Raw genomic sequence first — 23,235 nt, forward strand, 5'->3', positions numbered from 1 at the left:
AACTGCACTTTTCTTCGTTGAGACCAATCAAGAAACAAAACGCTTTTTAATATATTTATTAAGATTAATAGTAACATGCTTGGCTGATAAAGAAATACTGGGAAAGTGGTGCATATAGTGTGGGCAGGAGAAAACGAGCCCCGGCCTGGGCCAGGAATGCAGAGGTCGCTCACCTCCACGCCTTGAATGCTTCTTCAAAAGATGCACACTTCGCAGAGTCTGATGTAACTGGGTTTATTGTTAGTGAATCAAAGATTGCACACAAGAACCCGGGCTGATCTGCACAGTTCAGTACAACTAACAGTCACTCACAAGTAAAGACAATACATCCAATCGCTCTCCAAGAATTCCCAAGACACACACTGAAATCCCCTGGGGCCAAATGCTTCTTTTATCAATTTTTGCTAACTCCTGTTGTGGAGCTTAAATTTAGTACTTCCCACTTATTTCTTTTGTTAGTCATGTCCTGTTTTTGACACCATTATTTCCCAATTCTTTGACACCAATATTTATGAGCCCCTTCCTGCTTTGTTTTTAAAAATGATGGTGCTCATCTCCCACCTGAATCTCCCTCCCCCTTCTATTGTTGTGTCTAGGAACCGGCAGGTTCCCAAAAACGCTTTTACCAGAGCTCTTGCTTGCAGGAGGCCCTTCTTGGGTTTTTCTCCTCCCAAGTCTCTGGCACCTCTTTTTTAAAACAGCAGCAACAGTGCAAACCATCAGCAGTAACAATATTTCCAATATTAATTCTGCTTCAATCACACTTTGCAACACAATTTATGACGTCCTTTCACTCACACCATACTCAATTCACTCACGGTTCGCTGCACACGTTTCTGAAGAGCTTCCTTTGCCCTCAATTTTTGGTGTTAGTGTCCAGGTTAGTTTTACGAGAGGATTTCACTCCCGGCGTCAGGGAGAGGAGGTCAGAGGGGACAGTGCCCCAATCCGAAACAAGTAGTTAAATACTCTTACCTTTTGATAAGCTGCGCAGATTTTTAAGGGACTAGTACCCTCTGCCTCTGTCTCCAGGAGCCGGGAGCTTCAGCAATCCCTTTCTCGTATCCCGGACGAGCCCCCAAAATGTCCTGTCTAGGAACTGACAGAATTCGAAGTCCAGTCATTAATTTGTAGAAAACTATTTCACGAGGGAAAAGACACAACAGCAGCAAGCTCTTCAGAAAGTTTAGACTTTATTGCACAGGTGCACAAAGCCCGATCAATTCAGCAGAATTGAACCTCGATTATCAGTTTTGCATACATTTTATACACAAATTGTGCCCCACAACCTCCCTTTAACACATTTCTAAAAATACCAGCCATCTGGTCTTTTTTGGCACAGTAAGGGTCTTTTTTGGCTGCGTAAGGATTTTCAGTTTCCTGCTCGTGGGTCAACCTGACTTTCTTGGCACCACAATGATTTTCGGTTCTATGGTGATCTTATCGTATCAATGGTTTTCGGTTCTATGGTAATCTTATCGTAGTGGACAGTTACCCCAATTTTCCCTTACTCTGTACTTTTCCACTATGCATACACGTCATCGCTTTCTGTAGTTTTTCATTACGCCTACAAGTTCACAGAGTTATAGCCTCCTGTACTTTTCTACTGTATTCAGGTTACACAGGGGTCACTGTAAAGTATTAGTTTTCTAGCATGTCTATTTGGCACTCATTTTCTGCTGAGTAAGTATGGTTTTTTTTAAGCCTTCTGCGTTTGCCTTTTTTTTCTACAGTGGATACTGTGGTTTCTTGCGTTACCATAAGCTTTGCTGCAACTACTGATATAGAGTTAGTGGATTACATATTGATTATATTAGTATATAGTTATACATGTGATATATTTTTATCATGCAGCATCAAGAGTTTGGAGGAAACAGTTTGATCAACATTGACAGGAATACCCTTTAACAAAAAAAACTTTAACATGTGATGTCATCACACTCATGGGGAGTCTCAAAATTATCCTACAACAATAAACCCTGTTACATCAGACTCCGAGAAGTGTGCATACTTTGAAGAAGTATTCAACAGTGTGGAGGTGAGTGACCCCGGCCCAGGCCGAGCCCCGTTTTCTCCTGCCCACACTACCTAGCTGCAAATGCACTTAACTGCAAATGTAGGATTTTTGTATTATAATTGTATATAACATTTTGTTTCCACTATACATTTTCTTTCTGTCACTTTATAATAAATAATCTACCTCAAATGGTCACTTTTGCTGCTGTTAAAATAAATATTATTAGAAAGAGGGAATTAAACGAACTGCAGTTGCTGCTTTTGAAAACTTTGGCTGTCCTCTCAGAAAATAGACTCCTCACCCAGATAAGTCTTTGCATACCATCTGGTTTAGGAAGCATCTTTGGGAAAGGTGCTATACATTGGGATCACCAAATGGGGGTTAATTTGTACAACAATAGCTGGGGAATGGGGAGGATTTTGACTGTCCAGCATCAAAGCAGGGTCTGTTTAGACTAACGGGTAAACCAGACGTGCAGATAAATCTGTATTGCCTGCATGATGCCACAGGGGGCCCTGGGGGGAAGGGTGGGGCGGACTAATGGATGCCCTGGGTGTGAAGTTTGGGAGAATAAAACAGGAGATCTCGCGCAGACATGTCGGCACTCAGCTCATTCATTTTTGTAAGTTACTCTACCACAGGTCTTACAGCAGGGCCTCGAGCAAGGGTCCCATGGGACATGCCTCTACCTCATGGGCTGGTGCTGGCGCATCTTAATCCTGGAACCAGGGTGTTAAACTACATACCATTGTGCCAGAAGTCAGGGAGACCAGGATGCTGTCAGAATTAAAAATTGGATGCGTGCAGGCTCGGTGGGGGGTGTGGTGTAGGCTGTGGTTCGTCATGTGACGCGAGTCGGGAGCCATTAAAGGGAGGGATAATTTGAGGGGGTGGTTTTTTCAAAAATGTGTTTTTTTAATTTCCACAATTTGAGGAATCTTGCAAGATATGCTATGATATTGTCACAAACTGTTTAACAGGATGTTAGCCTACTTAGATAAGGCCTACAACAATGAAACCTTATCTGAAGTCGCCGTATGAACACGTGCGACGGTTTCAAGAAAAGTGGATTCTCCATTTTCGACAACCCTTTTATCTTTATGTCTCCAGGCGTTAACAGAACAATAGGCTATTAGACACTAAATTTTGTTTTAAATAACGCATATACCAAACATATTTTTACATAAACTAGGCCTACAGAATAGAGCTGCAATATAACTAATGAACGTAGCTCCACCCATTTGTTAGTCATTCTTATTTTCACGTATAGCCTATGTCCCTTTTTAAAGTAATGTAGGATGAATTATATGCACCAAGTTTTAAAATGAATGTTTTAGGCCGATGTTTACGTTGGTAAGCTTTTGTCGGTAGCCTACACTGTAAAAAAGTTTTCTTGTAAAAAAAAACAGGAAACAGCTGGCAGCAGGGTTGCCATTATGTTACTGTAAAATTAACATTTTTTTACTGTCACTAACATTTACAGTTTTGTACTGTTAATGAAAAATACAGTAAGAACTGGTTTTTTATTACTTTCACAGTATTTTACTGTTAACTGACTTTAAAAATACATTATATAGCTGTTTTTTTTACAGTATCTTACAGTTCACTGATTTGTTTTAATGCACTATTTAGTTTGTATTTTTACATACATTTTAATAAACCTATTTTTTTAACCCAAATTAATACTGACTTAGCAGGTCATACACATAGGAATAGTCACACTACATACGATTAAAGGCACTTTTGTTAAGAAAAAGGCTATAATAGACCTTACTGGTTGTCAGTCTTCAAACCATGCAAACCATAACTTAACAAACCATAACAAAATGTTCTTTGTGAATGAAGAACAGAGCTAAATCACTGATTTTTCAATCATGTAATTACATGTGAGAGAAAAAAAATCCACAGCTTCTTACTTTTTATTTTGATATAAAGTTGGAAACATTTAAAGTTGCACATGCAGAACAATTGCATGTTAAACTAGTTAAACTTTTTATGAAAATAGTGAAATAAAAGTACAAGGCACAGCCTTAAGGCATATCAGTGGTACAAATTTTTTAAAAATAAAATAAAATAAATTAAATTGGAAACAGAGAGAGAGAGAGATAAATTAGTTCCAAAATAACTTTCATTGCAACTTCTCACATACAAAAGCGTGTGTGCCCCTCATTTCCTCTTATCATAAACAAACATAAAAATCCTACAAAAAAATATGCCAAGCCCTGAACTAACCCCTCAGCCAGCCAAAACATCCCAGCCTGGAACATTCAAACAGTTGTATGTGTAGTTTCACAAACGTAACACAGAGAGAATGACAGAAAGAATACAAGGTGTGAGAATAAGTGATGTCATAAGTAATGATAAGTAAAGAATGATTGAGAGAATAAAAAATAATGTCAGAGTGAGAGAATGGAAAAAGGATTCAGACTTTCTACTCAGTAAGGGAGAGAGAGGAAGGCAGAAGGGTGAGATTGAGAGGGAGAAATAATTAGAAGAATGAGACAAGCTGGTGTTTTGATAAATATACGTGAGTAATGGGATTGAGTAATCTCACCATTTTAAATGCAGTCCCACTCAAAGTCGATGAGTCTCCTGAGCAGCGGATACATGTGGATTGACTGTTGTTGTCTTTTTGTTGGTGACTTCGCCAGTTTTCTTTGATAACACTTTACCCCGTCCAGCCTTGGTGCCTCTCTCACAGTTTATTCCAACGAAGTGCCTGAAAGATGATAGTGTTTCTTCAGACACTGTGTAAAAATCAAGTTGTGTAACTCACTCAGATTAACAACACAATAAAAGGCAGCAAATGTATAGATGTGCAGTAGCATGTCATCGAAAAGTTAAGAAAAATACAGGTTTTACTGAAAGTATCTAACCTTTGGATGAATTTGAGTGTGCATGCTGCCTCTTCTTGGTATTGGAGATTAAAGGTGTAGAAGCTGGAAAATAATGCGGCAAGCCAGGTCAAGAAGGTGGGCTGGATCCCCTCACATATGATGTGGCCCTCAAGGCTGACCATCCAGCGCGGAAACAGCTTCCTGTCATTTCACCTGAAACATTTTCCTCTGTCAAATTTCTGGGTTTTTAGTCCATGTTTGAAATTAATTGTGTTCAGTGGTGAAAAAGGAATTTGCCAGTACTGGTTGAGAAACCTTTTTTTTTTTTTTACCCATTATGAATATTCTGTCAATCTTTTTCTATAGTACCCTGAATCAATATTTCTCCAACAGTTACTGCTTCTCATTTCAACTACCCCCAATAACAATAGTTGCACAGTAACATGCAGAGATGTGATGTTTTTATTGTTACAGAATAGTTATTGTGATATAAATTTGTGCATCTTGTTTGGCTTGTGCCAGAAAAATGAACAGCTGTGATTTTTTGATGCTCATACAACTAAGTCACCAGGGTACAGTCAGAGGTGCTTTTGATTTCCTGCCTTTTTCACACAGACAGCAATAGGTGTTGCACCATGTGAACAGTCCACTTTCAAAAACCGATATCTCCAATTGTGCTCATTTCTCTACACCATGTGTTTTTTTCAGATAATATCATTCAAAAACACTAGTTGACTAGTAGGCAGAAAGTACACCATGTAAACCATTACATACAACAGTTTGTTGTTTCTTTCAAAAATGGCATTTATCGTTTTTTTGCAAATTAATTCTTTATGTATTGACCATTACTCCAACCAAGAGAAATTAGATCAATCTGAAAAACAGCAATGCATTCTGTTAAGGAATATGCAGATTTAATCATTATCTTATACACATTTATGCATAGTCATTATTGATATATGTTTTTTAATGCCTTTTCATTCATTTCACTTTGTGCAGTAGGCCTCACACCCTGTGCTGTGGGCCTTACACTCTGTGCGGCGGGCCTTTGGAGAATGCAGGATATAATGGTCTAATTGTTGCCTGAGGGCCTGGAGCTGCACCTGCCCTCAAGGCCAGTGTACAGCCTGGCACTGTTTACCTTATCATTGGTCACCATGAAAGAAGATGTAACTGAATATCAATTTGGGAAAAACGTTTTTGTCAGAAAGATATGCAACGGGAGGGAGCCCGCTGTACTGAAGTGATAGATGGTCAAGGTTGTTAGTGAAGACGTCTTTGTTAGAAGATTTGAAAATGTGGAAGGAGAAATGTGGAAGGAAGGTTGAGAGGAGTCTATCTATCACCGCTGTATACTTTAGTCCTCACTTAAACTACTGTAGTATATTGTATTACCAGTATATGTTATGTGTAGGGCATAATGCCATGCAGATGGAGGATGGGTTAGATCAGGACAGAATACGTAACTGTTTGGCAAGAATTAGAACATTTAACCATTAATTTTTTTATTAATGGATGGAGGCTTGGAAATATTGGTGGAAAATCTACGCAGTTGTAAGAGTGGGACAAGCCAGTTAGGAGGGGTTTGATTTTAAGCTCCACAACACGTGGAGCTAGAAAACAGTATAAAGGAAGAATGTATTTAGAGTTGTGTTCCGAGCTGCTTCGCGCAGACCAGCCTCGGTTTCTTGTATGTTACTTTGAGTTGCTTACAATAAACCTAATTGCATCTAATTGTGTTTGTTATTTTTGAGGAAGCATCAACAGTGTGGAGGGAACACTCAGTCCATCTGGCCCAGGCTGAAGTTAGTTTCTCCCACAATTCCTATAACAAAGGAGATTAGAATAGCTGCTGAATCCTTCTATCACGATGTGCACATATTCAGTAATGCAAACCAACTGGAAACACCACTGATAGCACCGATTTATTAATTAAATAAAATTACTACTCACCAAATAATTAGTAAGATGGGGATGGATTAAGAAAAGAAAGGATCCAGCTTCACATGTGCAGTCCACGTGGAATTGCTCTTCCCAAAATGCAAAAAATACAAAAAATACTGCATGATACCGTGCTGTATTTTAGGAATACATTATAGTTCTGTTAAAAACGGTCAATAGAGTGCAATTTTACAGATTTTCTTTTGTATTAACAGTAAACGCTGTATTTAAAAATAACTGGTTAATACTGTTGAAATCCTACTGTTAATGTACTGCAATCAATTACAGCCGTAGCCTACAGCCGTGACACACACTTTTGGCCATGGACTTTGTTTTAAAACACGACTAAGCTATGATAGAGCAGAACCAGCAATAGCTTATATTTTAAGAACTAACGAGCTTACTGATCAGTAGATCTAAGAAACATTACAAATTAGCTTGTGCTATAGTTGATATGATTGGCTACAGACATCAGATTATTTGTTAAACAAGGCTACTCTATGTTTATGTATCAATCCCTATCTAAATAAATAATTCTTATTTCCATATGTCATATAAATAATTGTCAAACCATTAACAAAGCAACGTTGCAGGCCAACTCAGTCTTTGCCCAAGTTAACAGACTCGATCTCTCATATTCATCTTTTGTAAACATGCACTGGAACGCATTGGATTCATTAAAATAATGCAATGATGTGTTGCCAGTGTAAGTAGCTAGGGTTGTGTTATTTATTGACTGACCGAATGTCAAGAATATTTTCCTGTTATGAAAAACACAAGGGACGCGCACGCGCCCACGGAAAGAACAGGTACCGCGGCAGCCCGTGGTACAGCGTTGGTTGTGGGGAGAGACGGCAACAGCATCATCTCCAGCATCAACGACAGAATACCATTACATCACTTTGCCGAGATCTGATTGGATAAGGGCGCTGTTTTACAAACCAGCAAGCCATCGTCTTACATTCTCAAGGTTGATTTTGGAGAAAGATTCCCCCAATTAACAATATATTGAACACTTTCGATTGACAAAAACTACACAATGGCCGAGAGCGAACCAGAGACGCCCAGCACTCCGATAGAGTTTGAGAGCAAATACTTCGAATATAACGGAGTAAGGCTGCCTCCCTTCTGCCGAGGGAAGATGGAGGAAATTTCCAACTTCTCGCTTAGAAGTAGTGACATATGGATAGTCACCTATCCCAAGTCAGGTAAAGGCTCTTGATTGATGCTGTACATTTACAATGGGAACAATGCGATGAGCTTGGAAGCGGCGTCCGTGTGGGGGTGATGTATTGTAAATAGTACGGAACGTAGCCTATGCATGAGCTCCTGACGGGGGGAAATAATTCATGTTCAGTTATTACATATAGGGAATATACCGTTCTGTATTTTACATAAGATGGAAAATATGTGGTTCTCCGTCTTCCTTCATTTGAATAGGCTACCTGCCGTTTGGTAGCCTACAGCAACCGCAACGTGCGTTTGTCGTACATGCCGACGTTTGCATATGTTCATAATGCTATCGCTATTTCATTGCAATTATTAAATATGAATGCAATTAATCTACAACCAGAAAGCCTAATCGTCAGCTGTTCCAAAAACTGAGATTATGTAAAGCAATGCAAATGCAGTACACAACATTGTTTGCAGTTGTAAACTATCGTTTTGGTGACAAAATATAAATAGATATATCGAAATAATTTTACTGGCATTGCAAGTTTTCTCATTTCAATGATTTGCTCTTGCATCACGATGGGCCTTTCAATCGTGGTGCTGCTTTTTCAACGGAATAGTGAGTCACAGACTCAGTGGCTCACATGGGGTTCAGTAGCTTCCTTTTTATTTCCATATAGTGCTTTATGCTGAATGCTTTCCTCCTTAATCACACTAGAAAAATCAAGCCAACTAAGGTCAGAATTTGAACGATTCCTTTAACCCAAGTTCTTGAGATATGAGAAACTTTTATTTGAGGGAAATAATCCAGCATTCATAGCGTGATAGGTTGCAAAACCACTTAGTTACAGCATAAGAAAATTATAACAGTTGACTACAGGCAACTGATTATTGCTAAATCAGAAGCTACAGTAATTTTTTTTTCTACATGCACTTGAATGACCACAGCACAGTCAAACTATGGTGACCTTCACTCACAAAGTCAAATAATCTGTAGATTGATTGGTTACTGCACAGCCTAACTCCCTACACCCACATTACACACGTAGCCGCATATGTTTTAATACTTTAACAGGATTAGACACACCCATCCAGTCCACACCACTCACACACACACACGCACACGCACACGCACACACACACACACACACACACAAACACACACACACATTCCAATCACCAATGCCAGTCCCCAAGACATTCACACTCTTCACACTGTGTACATTCAGTTCCAACCATGCACACCACACTTAAGCCGCTTTTCCACCGCATGGTACCGGTTCAACTCGACTCGACTCTACTCGACTCTACTCACTTTTGGTACCAGGTACTTCGTTTTACACTGCAGATAGTACCCCCGTAAATGAAGCTGGTCATCATAGCGATGCCGCATTAAAAACTGCCATGACGTCATCTTCAACGTGACATGCAGTGTTTTCACGTCACCTTGTGGTATCGCCTCAGCCTGCTTGGAACCTCGATGGAGGTGATACCAAAAAAACGTACCGGGTACCAGGTATTATCCACAACTTTTGCTCAATGGAAAACCAAAAAAGTCAAATAGAGTCTAGTTGAGTTGAGCGGGTACCTCAGTGCATCTGGCTGAAGTGTCTTTATCCTCAGAGCAAAGTTGTTCAATTTTTGGTGAGGTTTTATGCTCTCTGACATGATGGAACCCTACATTTTCAAAAAGGTGCTCACTGCACATGTGCCAATCAAAAGGCCAATCCGGTGCTTTTCAGATACAGGACAATATAAGATCGCAAAAGGAAAAGGTCTGGATCACACGGCTGCAAAATAAGCCCTTTAATGGTGCAAAATGAAACTGATGCATTTTGGTGTCGTGGATGTTATAGTTTCTCACAAAGAATCATACTGTCCATGAGGCAGGGCTGTAGTCAATCAGATTTGCTTTATTCAGCTAAAGAGAGTGTAAACACCTCACAGCTAGACCAATGAGGGTTTGTAGCTGGAGGGGAAGGGACCGCGTGTTTTCCCTTGGCTGGTGTGATTCAAAACCAGAGATGTTATTTATTTTTCCTCTGTTCAGAAACTGCCAGTTTCATTTTTTGGAAAATTCATGTTTGGAAATCTCAAATTTGCTCTTTTCTACTGACACACTAATGAAGAAAAAAAATAAACATCTAAGACCAAATATATACTATATGTTATATTTAAAAATCTAGGGTGCCTAAGACTTTTGCGCAGTACTGTATTTATGACATGTATGTACCTGTTTACCACTGAACCGCTACAAAGCATTCCAGTTCACTCTTCAGCTTCCATCAAGTCTATAATTCCCCTTCCCTCTCTCGGGAACACTAGACCCATCGTGGTTTATGTGTCCCCCACTTCCCCCGGAAGGGCTAGTCTATCCCATTGGCCCATCGGTGTGAGTGTGAGCCCCAGTTACGCCACAACAAGATGCAACCTATATCATCTACGTATCATATGCCCTGCTGCACGTTATATGCACATTGGTTAATCAGTAGTTGAGTATGTTGCTGCGAAACCTGTCTGAACAAAAACATGTTTTCAGCATGCAAAAATGCCAAAGTACTGTCTATAAGTCATTAAATAAAATGAGCAAATTCTCGGCAAGGTGGCTGAATAATATTGCTTATGAAATATTATAGTTGAACTATTATGAAACATAGGGCTAATACACTAGGGCTATTTAAAGAAGGAGCTGTGCTTTCTTTCCCTCTCCCTGCTCTGATCCTGTGAGATGGTTGTCGTGGAAATTTTCAGTGAGCAAGCACTATCTCTTCTGGACACAAGACGCTGCTGTGTCAAGCACAACATGCTGCTGTGTTTACTGTCTGGACACAAGACGCTGCTGTGTTTAAATGAACGTTCTTTATTTTACGCAAGATCAAGCAGGAGAGTCTACTTCTGTCAGAATTTCGGGAGAATGGACCCAGATGCAGAGTGGGGAAAAAACCCAGGAGGCGTCAAAAGGAAAATTCAAACAAAGGCTTTACTTCTATAAACGAACAGGGAACAAACAAAAGGCCACGAGGGGCAAAATCACAAACTCACATAAATTCTTAAGAACAGAAAACACGAGGAACTCAAGAAACAAGAAAACATGCTGTGGAACTCAAAATACTTTGAAAACGTTATAAACAAGCTCGGAATCCTTGAAATACTCGAAGCCACAGGAACATACAATGCGGGAACCAAAATGCCAGGGCAGAACACACACAGGCAGCAATACACACAGAAACACAAGGGACCAGCACCCGAGTCAGGGAAACACAGAACTTAAATAAACCAGACACAGGTGAACTCAATACATAATCAAACAAGAGAGGGAAGGGATGAACAGAAACAATGATTAAATAATTGAAAACAATAACACAATTAACACAGGGGAAACCAATGAGGGATCGAACAGAAATACAAAACTGAAGGAACAACAGAAACATGACAACTTCACACAGTATGTGGAGTGAGTCTCAACATAACTTCCTGTGAGATGGACTTTTATGCATTTCTGTCATCATCAGATATTGGCTTCCTGTATTTTTCCTTCTCACCAACACTCTGACCTCGGAGTCATGCGCCCGTTTCACAATGCTTATCTTTGCCCCTTGACCAGGCCTCTATCAATCAGGATCCCCTTATTCCTCTGGTTCTGTTGGACACAGACCTGAAACATTGGGTAGGAAGGGGTCTGCTGAAATGTATACATGTGAAGCACCCAATCACCATTCTCAGAATGTTAAGAAATGAAGTTAGGCTATTTTAGAAATGGGTTTGTTTGCATTAGGGCAGGGAGGGCTGCAGTAAAGTCTGTTTTTTTTACAGTAATTACCCCAGGGCCATTCAGCCAATTGGTTTTACATTCACACCTATCCTACCCTCACACCTATCCAACACACCTATCCTACACACACCTGTCCAACATTCACACCTATCCTACACACCTATCGTACACTCACACCTGACCTACACTCTTACCTGTTGTGGAGGAGAACCTCCTCTTAGGTTCGGTGGGTGAGTCGGCGATGTAAGACGAAAGACTAGAAACTATGATTTCTTCTAATAATCTTTTATTTTCTTCTAATAATCTGTTTATTTTACATAGGCCTATGAGAGGTCTCCAGTACCATAAAGACACACAGAGAGCTCTCCAAATTACGTTTACATCCTTTTTTATACAATCAGATCTCCTTCTACCATGATGTATCTTCCCTCTAAAACAACCAATCCCAGCCTAGGTCACACTTATGTTTCACCAGCTAGTTTAACAATAACTATTATATAATTTTACATTTAAATGAATGACAGATATTTCACCACACACACTTACAGAGGTATGTATATCCGTGACTTGAATAACAAGTATTTGTTCTCATGATTGACAATTGTTTAGTCTTCCGGTTCCAAAGTACATGCACTTTAAATGCATTCAATACATGCTGTGATCCAAATGAAATATTTAACGCATATACAATCACACCAGCATTTTCTAACAGAATATGTTTATTTTATTACTATTGCTGTTATTAATTTGATTTGCATGTATTCATTTTAATAGAATATAATCTGTACAATTTCTAGATATAGCAAAACAGTTCTTTGTAAGTCGGTGTGTCCTTTCTCTTCTCTTGCAACTCAGAGGTCTTCTGCCCAAGGCTGTTCCCCAACATAAGCTACTTACAAAATTCCAATAAGTAAATGTTTACAATTTTCCTCCTGCAACTGGGGTTCAAAGATTCTCTAGGTCGTATGCATCAGTGTACAAAGAGGCCACTGTCTTTCCTTAGTTACAAATTCTTAGACGTAACACAGAACACCTGCTGTTCTTCATCGATCTTCACATAATCATATACATTTAACTATATTCTTGATCTTTAATAAGCAGAAATTTAAAAACATTAAAAGTATATAGGAGAAGCATACTTCAACACTGTCCTACATCATGCCTGTCCTGCACTCACACCTGTCCTACCCTTACCTACTGCCTTTATTGACAAAAAATATCAAAGGGAAATAGCCTGTGATTGGCTGGAAGCAGCACTGAGTTACTGGTTGATATGCAGTCTGTAATTACTGTTTATACTCCATAACAACATGCTGCCTGACTGACTATTATTCTGCACAAACCTGCTCCTTCCCTCTCCCTCTCACTTTCTCTCCCCCTCTCCCCCTTCCCTCCCCTCTTCTCAGGGACCAGTCTGTTGCAGGAGCTGGTGTATCTGGTGAGTCAGGGGGCAGACCTGGATGAGATAGGGCTGATGAACATCGACGAGCAGCTGCCAGTTCTGGAGTATCCCCAACCGGGCCTGGACATCATCCAGGTACCATCCTGCATGCTCACAACCTTCCAATTCCACCCTCGCAGCCAATCAAGAGCCAGACATGCCACAGTTCAGCGGTGCATGAGGGGTGCTCTGTCCCAGTGACTGTGCGCATTCAGCTGTGGGCAACTGACGGAAAGAGGCAATGACTGACATCACTGGTCAAAATGGGAGAAAAGAAGAACCATCTACAGAAATGTGGGGTCCCTTCAAAAGGCAACCCAAACTCACTGTTTCTTCCTCAGACTCTCTTTATTGAGCTTTAATGAGCTAATCAGAATTTTCTGGAAAAAAAACATACCAATCCTGATCTCGTCTCACAAACTGAGGGAGCCACCCAATCTTTTCATAAAGATTGATGTGTGCTATAAATTATGTGTGCTATATTTCTCATCTGTAATGAATCTTAGAGCAGAGTGGTATATAGCATCTATACGTTTATGGGTGGTAGTGGCTGCATGAATATAAATGACATAGTTTGAAACAGAGAAAAAGACTGCCTCAATTGCTCTCTTTCTGCAAAATAAAGATGTTTTGTTTATGTACAGATAGCCCAACTTTGACCTCAGCTTCCTGGCAAGATTGTTAACATGCCCTGTCCTTGCAGGAGCTGACGTCACCGCGCCTGATAAAGAGTCACCTGCCCTACCGCTTCCTCCCTTCCGCCATGCACAATGGAGAGGGCAAGGTGAGCCGGCACGCACGGGGTCAACAAGGCCATAATTTACTGGGTTAATGAGGTCACACCCACTGGGTTAACCAGGCAACACATTGGCTTAATGAGGCCACACACTTATGGCTATGGACACAAAGTCACTCGGAAATTGTCATTGCTTTGAATAAGCTGTTATCTAGCTTTTGACTGCACTTACTCTGTGTTTCTGCTTTTGTATTGCTCTCTTATTCCTCTGTTATGCTCTTTCACACATTTTGCTTTGGATATATGTTTTTATGTTTATGGTTTTATATTGTCTGTAACTTTTTGTGCTGCTGCCTTCTTGGCCAGGTCTCCCTTGAAAAAAAGATTTTTGAATCTCAACGGGACTAACCTGGTTAAATAAAGGTTTATTATGAATAATAATAATAATAATAATAATAATAATAACACACACTGTCTTAATGAGGCCACACTCAATGGGTTAAAGAGCCCACATGCTGACCTGTGTGTTCCACAGGTGATCTACATGGCCAGGAACCCCAAAGACCTGGTGGTGTCCTACTACCAGTTCCACCGCTCCCTCAGGACCATGAGCTACAGGGGCACCTTCCAGGAGTTCTGCCGCAGGTTCATGAATGAAAAACGTGAGTCTGCTCCTCCTGCCTTCACCTGGGCTCTCCAGGCTGCAGGCACATTACTGTGGAACAGACAAACACTTCAAACAGGTGTTGCACTTCACAGAGAAATTTGGCAAAGTACCTGTGGAGTTATTGTTGAGTATGCAGGGATGGGTGCTACAGAGGACTCTGAACTCGCTTACCTCTGTGTGATCTTCCCTGCAGTGGGGTATGGCTCCTGGTTCGAGCATGTTCAGGAATTCTGGGAACATCGCATGGACTCCAATGTTCTCTTCTTGAAACACGAAGACATGTTTAAGGTACTAAAGCAAATGGAGCATGTGTCTGCATTACCCCAGTTTCTAAATCCTCACCTCCTCTGTTCTACAAGTGAGTGAGTTAGTGGATGAGTATTTTAGTGGTCAGGGAACTGAGCTTGTGACCAGAATGTTGTTGGTTTGAATCCCAGGTAAGACACTGCCATTGCAGCCTACTCTTGAGCATCGTACTTTACCTGAATAGCTTCAGCGAATAGTATAAATCGATATGGAAAAATGCTGCAGCTGTGTAAAGTGACTCTGGATAATAGCGTCTGCTAAATGTCTGTAATGTAATGTGTGTGTTCACGTGCGTGTGCGTCCTCCCACTCCCCCACAGGACCTGGACACGCTGGTGGGACGTCTGGCGCGCTTCCTGGGCGTGGCCTGTGATAAGGTGCAGCAGGAGAGCCTGGTGGAGAGCTGTCACCAGCTGATCGAGCAGTGCTGTGGCTCCGATGCTCTGTCTGCCTGCAGGGGTATGAGCTCACGTCAGTCAGTTCAGTGAAGGACCGTGTCACTCTTATGAGCTCTGTTTAAGAACCAACCTTGCTTTTCTCCCTCTGCTGCCACCTTTTGGTTAATAGGTATAGTTACGGCTGACATGGAGAATTAAAGGTCAGAGTTGCACAAGGCCCAAAAAAAATCGAGTGAGAATTCAATTAATTCAAACATTTTTTTTGTTTCACAGTTTTTGTTTCATTGTTTGTTTTACAATGTTTGCTGTGTGCCTTTAAAGTTCAAATGTTGCTAGTCACTCCTGTGTACTTTCTTTTCCGTGTTTCATTTTCTGTGTGGTTTTACTATGGTTTTTGTTATTTTTCTTTGCCCCTTTTTTGTCTTTAGTGCACTGACTCATGACCACACTGGTGCTGGTGCAGTGAGCACTCTCAGTAGGAACTTTAATGCAGGTCCCATAGTTTCTCAGGAAGGTGAGTAGAGCAACACTCAATTTCAGGAAAGGGTCAGAGAAAACCGATACCACAGTTAAGAGAATCAGAACAAGAAGTAGAAGTATTTTTGCCATTTTGCTGGTTTTTGTCTAAAGAATCACCTTTCAACATTTGTTTTGTCCTCATGCTACAGCTCAAATGAAACGTTTCTCTCTTTCTCCTCCTTCACCAGGGCGTGTGGGGCTGTGGAAAGACATCTTCACTGTTTCCATGAACGACAAGTTTGATGCAGTGTACCAGGAAAAAATGGGAGAGTCTGATCTTAGCTTTGACTTTGGTCTTTAAAGACCCTGACCCTAACCCTGCAGACTCTGCCCCTTATCCTGCAGACTCCACCCCAACCCTGCAAACTCCACCCCTTACCCTGCGGACCCCACCCCTTACCTTGCAAGCTCCTCCCCAACCTTGCAGACTCCACCCCTAATCCTACAGACTCCACCCCAACTCTTCCCAGTATGAGTCCCTCCCATCCCTGGCTCCAGTCCCACACCACAGATTTTAAAATCCCACCAGATACTCAGCTCTGTGTTCCTAACATTTGTAAAGCTGAACATCCTGACATGCTGTCGTTGAACCAATTTTAGGCATCTTTTACAATTCATTAACAGGTGTGTCCTGGTTGAGTACTATGGGCCGGGATGAGATCGGAAAGGGCATGACATCACCTGCCGGCCAGGAGCCCCTCATCGAGCATGCCCAATGACAGCACTAGAAACCCCTGTTATCAACCAGAATCTACTGTAGGTCAGAAGCAGCGAGGACGGAACACAGTAGCTGAGTATCTGGTGTCTATTGAATCTGTGCCTGTACAATGAGGCTTCAATCATGGTGACACAGATCTCTCTGGATGGTGGATATCGCTCTTATTGCTTGATGGATTACTATTATCCTTGCTTTGTATGTACGTACAGTGTGTACACTACAGTATTTTGTGTAAAGCCACCTCCCATGACTCTGAATGAGTATTTGAGGTTGATGTTCCATGTGATGTACAGATCTAGCACACACAGATTCTCAGAGAAAATGTTGCAGCAACGTCAGGCAAACCTTATGAGAACATAACGTGCCAGTAGAGGATAAACTGCTCAGGGTTGGTCAGTTCTGCACAGGAAGGTCTGGTCTGCTTTTTCCTACCACGACCAGCTACTGACCACACATAGTTACTGCTACTGACAGATTTACATGGCCCTGTACCACCTTTCCTCAGGTATGCTCACCTGTACCTTCAAATTAACAGGAGCATTCACTTTTAGCGAGTTAGAGATTTAATAACAGTTCTAAAGTTTTAATACACCTTTTCAGGGAAAAGTCCCATATATAGCCCCCCATTGCTTCAGCCATTCCTGGTGATGTTGAATGCACTGTCTGTGCATGCTTTAGACATTGTGGCTCTAGAATTTTACAGACATTTGCTATCACTGCGTCTGCTTAAACTTCGCCTTTTATCGCGGTCTGTGCTTATCGGACCATTTTTAAAATCAGTCCTACTGACAACCACCCCCCCCCCCCCCCCATCTTTCTATGCATAACCCCCACTAGCGTGGGGAATGCCAGGTGATTCTCACGTCATACTGCCGAGGGGCATTTATACAGAACATACAGTGTTCATTTTGACGAAGCTTCCGTTGTACTTATGGGTTTTGTGTAAAAAAAAAATGCAAGTGAATTGCCCATGCATATACGTAAACATGAGCAGATTGGTGTAACATTCTGAAACATATCAGAGCTCGATGTGTACCCCTGCTGTCTCTTCCACAAGAACACTGGAGTTTAAGTCCTATTTTTATATTGTCCTTGGTTCATTAAACAGATTCTTTTGCTTGCTGATTTTCAAATAAAGATGTTTCCTCAGCGCTGGTGCACAGAGATTGGTGTGTGGTTCAATGGACAAAAATCTGATTGGGTTATACTGGCAAGTCTCAGTTCTCATACTTGCCTATCCTCTCACCCAACATTACATACCAGAGAGAACCAGACAACATGTAACTGCAGGCTTACTTGGAAAAGTGTCATTGATAGAACAGTTGATTATAAGAATAATAGCCTACTGATAATACAAAACAATAGAACAATTTCAGAATATAGACGACACATTAATACCAGATTCTCCTATCAAAACCTAAACATAGTAGGGTGCAAGGATGATTCCAGATGACTGGCATAAAATATTGTAATAAACCTAGATTGTGTCTATTGTGGAATGTAGGAGTTGGCACTGGATTCCTAATACTACAAAACATTCACAGCAGCCACTGCCTTTTTACTGGTTTGTTCCAGTGTTGAAGTTAAGAATAATGCACCTCAAACCACAAGTTCTAAAAAATATCAGCACACTAAAATCGGTACACTGACCGGACTCCACATCGGGTTAAACCGGAGTTTTAAAGAGAACTCTTGCCACGTGTGAGCACATCACAGCAAAGTTGAATTCTAGCTCACACCAAATATCCCTAAGCTCATGTAATATGACACCGCCACAGGCATAATTGTAATAGGCACGCGAGAGTACTCCCCGCTATAAACCCGAACACCCATGTTGGCTTTCGCCACTCTTTTGCCCTCCTTGACCCTGGCCAGAAAGTAGATGCTTTCTCCTCAACACAAGATAGACACACAAACCTCAATGTAAAACAGTATGCAAAACATTACAAGTTTTTTTTTCTTGTTAAAAAGGAATGCACTTTCCTGCAACAGTTTCACTTTTCCCGTCAACAAGACCCCATCAAGAGGTCCAGAGTTGCGACTTCTCCCCCATAACAAGCATGTTTGGGTGCGCTGGCTTTGAACAGAGCAGGTACTGTAACCCCACCCATATATATGTGGAAGACAACCAAGGCAAGCACAGCTGGGTACCCCAGTTTACAGGCAGGATACCCCATTTCACAGACTGGAATGCAGGACTCAGCACACAGTTAAACAGCAGAATTAACAACTACCTCTCTACACACATACCCCCACTATCTGCCCATCTTTGTCTTTAGACCCGGCCCATTATCCTCCAGAGACCAATGGCTGCCCCCAGGAAACCATATGTACACTTGATACCACGTACCTCCCCTCTCTTCACTCTCCAGTTTGCCCTTTTAAAAGGTCCCTCTCCAATCTCAGCTGGAGTCCAAACTGGCAGGGGCGCAATAATGGCTTGAACATTGGAGGGGATTGGGGTTGGCAGGTTGTCAAGGGATTCCCCTAATAAAAGTTTGAATTTGAACTCATTTTGTGAAATCTGAGGATATTTCATAGTAAATAACAAAATAATGTACCTAAATGATTTCAGGTAGTTTTGTTTCAAGACCAAACTTCATAGAATCAGAAAGCCATATATGCTCTTTTTCCAAGGAAATGATAATTCATGGGAAAAAAGGTATAGGCTACAATTAAGATCACCTGCTTATACTTGAGGATGGAAATCCTCTACAATAGGCTGTTGTCGGGATTTTTGTTTGTTTAAAAATCATTATTCGTATTTATACAGTTTTAATTGAGAAAGAAAGTAGCGAAGAATGTTTGGTTCAGAAAGGAGTGGTTGGAGGAACGTCGGTCGTAATTCAGTGTGGAAACTTTCAGCCAATCACAGACAATACCGGGCGGAGTCAGCAATGGTTGAAGGCGGCCAGGCCGTTTCTGCGGCAACCACGGAGCGTCTCGCTGGTTGCGAGGAGAGCAGCAGGCGCGCGGAAATCAGAGAGACGTCCGTGGAACAGATCAGACGAGAAATTATTAATAAATTCCTGCTGTATTATAGAAGGGGACAGGGTAAGTATTGTTACCAAATATTTCCGCACCACCCCTTAAGTGTCTTGCAAGAAAGGCACTGCAAAATATTCGAATCATGATTATTTTATAATTGTTACATAAACTAATCTACCAGCTAATGTTTAATTAAAACATTGTAGCTTTGCCATTCAAACAAAACAACAAATGTGTGTAAATGTTGTTTTTGCTTTTCAGTAGATTAATTGTGTTTGATTTTAACTTGAAAATGAAAAGCAAACAATTTTTAATCACAGAAGATTAGTAACACCAAATGTGGATGGATCAGAAAGACGACTGTTGCACACACAGGCGTTTTAATTCTTAATCAGCTTGGCACAATGACTGTTTGAAGGGGTTGTTGCCATTACATCAAAACAACGCTAAAAATGAATAATTTAAATGAAAAACAAGAAAAAAACGACCTTTGATAAAAATTGTAATGACAAAATCTGTAATTTAACGGTTAAGCTAAAGGCAGATTCGAAATGAGTTTTAATCCATAACTGGTTCATTTTAAAAAACAAGATTGTCTTTCTCTGTTTACGTTACTATTAATTGTTTTTAATGTTTGCATTGTCATGTATGGAATGTAGTTACACGCAACTCTACCCTTCAATCAAACGATTAAGGCGAACCATAACTTGAGCTGTCTGTTCAGGGCTGAACAACTAGCGATAAAGAGGTAACTCGGCAAGTAGGGAGGGCCAGGCGAGACGGCTGTAACTCGTCCTGTTTACATCGCTCTTAGTGACCAAATTTAATTGTATTTATATTTATTTTCATTGTTCAATCTAAAACGCCAATGGCACGTCAAATAATATAACAATTAAACATTATTTAGTTGATAAAATCATGTAGTCACTGTATTTTTCCTGCTGGTATTACCTCGCGCCACAGGATCTCATGAGATCCGTCCTTTGCAAATATTTTATCAAAACACGGCAGAAGAGCTTCTGCTTTTATATATCGCACAACATCATAAACTTCGGGTGACGGTTTTAATGCGGGTAGCAGGAGGAGGGAATGGGTGATTACAGGAACAGAACCTGTAAATGTCACCTCTGCACACTTTCTTTAACAGAAATGGCTGCAGTTGTTCCTCCAAACCTGGGTCCTCAGTGTCGGGCGATGGGAGTTACCCCAAGACCTCAGAGCTCTCTAAAAGCTCAGGGCACCCCAAGACCCCACAGCCCTCAAAAATCCCAAGGCACCCTGAGACCACAGAGCTCTCCAAAACCCCAGGCCACCCCGAGTCCGAACTGTTTTCCGAAACCCCAGGGCACCCCTCTCAACCCTGAAGGTGGGGAGCCTGGTAGAGACTCAGGGCGCAACAGCAGCCAGTCAGAATCCAGTAAGTCATAAACCAGGAAATGAAGACTGTCTACAAGACCAAGATATCATCAACACAAACATGCACATACATGTATAGACTGTATGCACACACACACACAAACATACTCGCACATGCGCACACACACACACACACACACAGTAATCCTATTGTAACAGTGTCTAAAAGGTTGAAGTGTAAAATAATAATGAGACCCAGAAGGTGACCCAGCTCTGCTCTCCCAGCATCCTCAGTCAGGTCTGTCCCAAACGAGGCACTTTCGGGGGTGCAGGTGGATCAAGCCATCGCTCGCGGGGTGCAGGAGAAGCAAGGGATCCTGAGGGCAGCGTTTCGGGCCCTGGACACTGAGGGGAACTTCACCGTCACTAAAGGAGAGTTCCGCCGCGTCATCGAGGGATTCATTCTCCCGCTAACGCAGCCGCAGTTTACAGCCCTGCTGGCCAAGGTGAGAGAACTCTGCTCTGGGGGACTCACCTGTACCCATCCCACAGGTCTACCTGAGCCTCTGTTCTACAGGTCTACCTGAATCTCCATCTCACAGGTCTATCTGAGCCTCTGGCCCACAGGCCTATCTGAGCCTCCATCCTACAGGTTCACCTGAGGCTCAATCCTAGAGGTCTACCTGAGGCTCCATCCCTCAGGTCTACCTGAGCCCCCATCCTAGAGGTCTACCTGAGGCTCCATCCCTCAGGTCTACCTGAGCCTCCGTCCTACAGGTCTACCTGAGACTTCGTCCTACCGGTCTACCTGAGCCTCCATCCTAAAGGTCTTCCTGAGCCTCCATCTTACAGGTCTACCTGAGGCTCCATCCTATGTATTTACCCGAGCCTCCTTCCTACAGGTCTACATGATGCTCCATCCGACAGGTCTCCTGTAAACTAAGCTCTCCTGTAGAGGCTCTATAGAGGGTGGGATTGCCTGGGGTATAGTCGAGTCCCAGATCACCCATTAAACAGTCATAATACTTGTGTTAGACCCCTTGTGGAAAAAACAGTTTGAACACCAAGTGATCCACCTAGACGGCTGACCACAGGCATGCCATTCTCTGATTCAACCAGAGGGTGGCAATAAAAGACAAGTTTAGACTTCAGATCAAGCACATAAAATGGAAAGATTCCACAAAACGGATTTATAGATCTTAATAATACAATTTGCTGAGAAGCAGCTGGGAAGGCTAAAGGCTGGATCAGTAGGTCATTTTCAAAGTTCACACATGGTTGGATTACTGAAGATTTGAGTGAAATGATGTAATTGCATCCGTTCTACAAAGCAATTGGTAGAAAAAACAAGCACGAATTTCAGCACCATAGACAGGCCGTCCTTTGAAACAAATCGTGTGTCAGCTGAGAATTTAAGTAGCATGACACCTATGCCATTACTAATGGGTAGTCGCACTTGGCCTGGACTGGAATCTCTGTCAGTACAGATGGTTTGCGCCATTGTCTTCTCTTTGTCCCAGACACCACATACATTTGCATTTAAGCATTAAGCAGACCCTCCTGTCCGCATTGTGACACCACACAATGATATCTTAGCTCTTCCTCCTGCTTGTCACTCCTTACATTGGAAAGAAAACACAACGCTACACGGGGCTTAAAACTGTCTCCAAATTCCGTCCCTGTTGAATTTCCCAACTGCATTACAGTCTGTGCATTTCCACAGTACGATGGTGCTTCGTCTACGAGATTACGTTTTCTCCTCACAATTAAAATGCTTCCTGCACATAATCACAGTGCTTTCTTGCAGCTTTTATTTAGACAAAAGCAATGATGCTTCAGTAAAATATGACAACTCATATTCTATTGTTTAAGCAAAGACCTAAAAATATTCAGTGAAAAGAGCAAAAAAAAATAAAAATAAATTCAAATATCAGCTGTTTATATAGTCCAGGTGGGGACACCACATCTGTTAATACTACTGCCAGTTAGTACAACTACTATCACTAAAACTGCTAATACCAGCACTAACACTACTACTAGCGTTACTTTTGCTGCTGCTACTACTACTGCCACTACCACCACCACCATATCAGTAATATGGGTGAGGGTTTCTGATAGATCTGTTCATCAGGATGTGTGGGGCACTGATAAATCTGTTCATCAGGATGTGTGGGGCACTGATAAATCTGTTCATCAGGATGTGTGGGGCTCTGATAAATCTGTTCATCAGGATGTGTGGGGCTTTGATAAATCTGTTCATCAGGATGTGTGTGGCACTGATAGATCTGTTCATCAGGATGTGTGGGGCTCTGATAGATCTGTTCATCAGGATGTGTGAGGCACTGATAGATATGTTCCTCAGGACGG

General features: G+C 41.6%; 2 protein-coding genes and 1 long non-coding RNA gene across 4 annotated transcripts in view; 2 read left to right on the forward strand and 1 right to left on the reverse strand.

Moving 5' to 3' along the window:
* Positions 1–4,571: 4,571 nt before the first annotated feature.
* On the reverse strand, positions 4,572–5,065 carry LOC135258624 (uncharacterized). The gene is made up of 2 exons (XR_010331045.1): positions 4,894–5,065; positions 4,572–4,736 (listed from the first exon to the last, which is right to left on the reverse strand). It is a non-coding gene; the product is annotated as an uncharacterized LOC135258624 (long non-coding RNA).
* Positions 5,066–7,651: 2,586 nt separating this feature from the next.
* LOC135259787 (sulfotransferase 4A1-like) lies at positions 7,652–17,684 on the forward strand. Its single transcript, XM_064344525.1, has 7 exons — positions 7,652–8,003; positions 13,147–13,277; positions 13,885–13,965; positions 14,453–14,579; positions 14,778–14,872; positions 15,210–15,348; positions 15,995–17,684. The coding sequence occupies exons 1-7, from the start codon at positions 7,835–7,837 to the stop codon at positions 16,105–16,107; spliced, it is 855 nt and encodes a 284-aa protein (XP_064200595.1). The 5' UTR covers positions 7,652–7,834; the 3' UTR covers positions 16,108–17,684.
* Positions 17,685–19,439: 1,755 nt separating this feature from the next.
* The window catches only part of efcab6 (EF-hand calcium binding domain 6), a 28,915-nt gene continuing 25,119 nt past the window's right edge, over positions 19,440–23,235 (forward strand). For both annotated transcript variants that reach the window (XM_064344527.1, XM_064344526.1), the window contains exons 1-3: positions 19,440–19,578; positions 20,660–20,929; positions 21,154–21,374. In XM_064344527.1, the coding sequence (XP_064200597.1) occupies positions 20,662–20,929; positions 21,154–21,374 (489 nt within the window). In that variant the 5' untranslated portion in view covers positions 19,440–19,578; positions 20,660–20,661. The remainder of the gene's footprint in view (positions 19,579–20,659; positions 20,930–21,153; positions 21,375–23,235) is intronic.

The sequence above is a fragment of the Anguilla rostrata genome, chromosome 7 (genome assembly GCF_018555375.3).
Source record: "Anguilla rostrata isolate EN2019 chromosome 7, ASM1855537v3, whole genome shotgun sequence".
Lineage (NCBI taxonomy): Eukaryota > Metazoa > Chordata > Actinopteri > Anguilliformes > Anguillidae > Anguilla > Anguilla rostrata.

Excerpts from the sequence above, each read along its gene's own strand:
- LOC135259787 (XM_064344525.1), top strand. The coding sequence starts at position 7,835 with ATGGCCGAGAGCGAACCAGAGACGCCCAGCACTCCGATAGAGTTTGAG. Across the intron at positions 8,004-13,146 it reads AGTCACCTATCCCAAGTCAG|GGACCAGTCTGTTGCAGGAG; the intron begins GTAAAGGCTCTT and ends CCCTCTTCTCAG. Across the intron at positions 14,580-14,777 it reads CAGGTTCATGAATGAAAAAC|TGGGGTATGGCTCCTGGTTC; the intron begins GTGAGTCTGCTC and ends TCTTCCCTGCAG.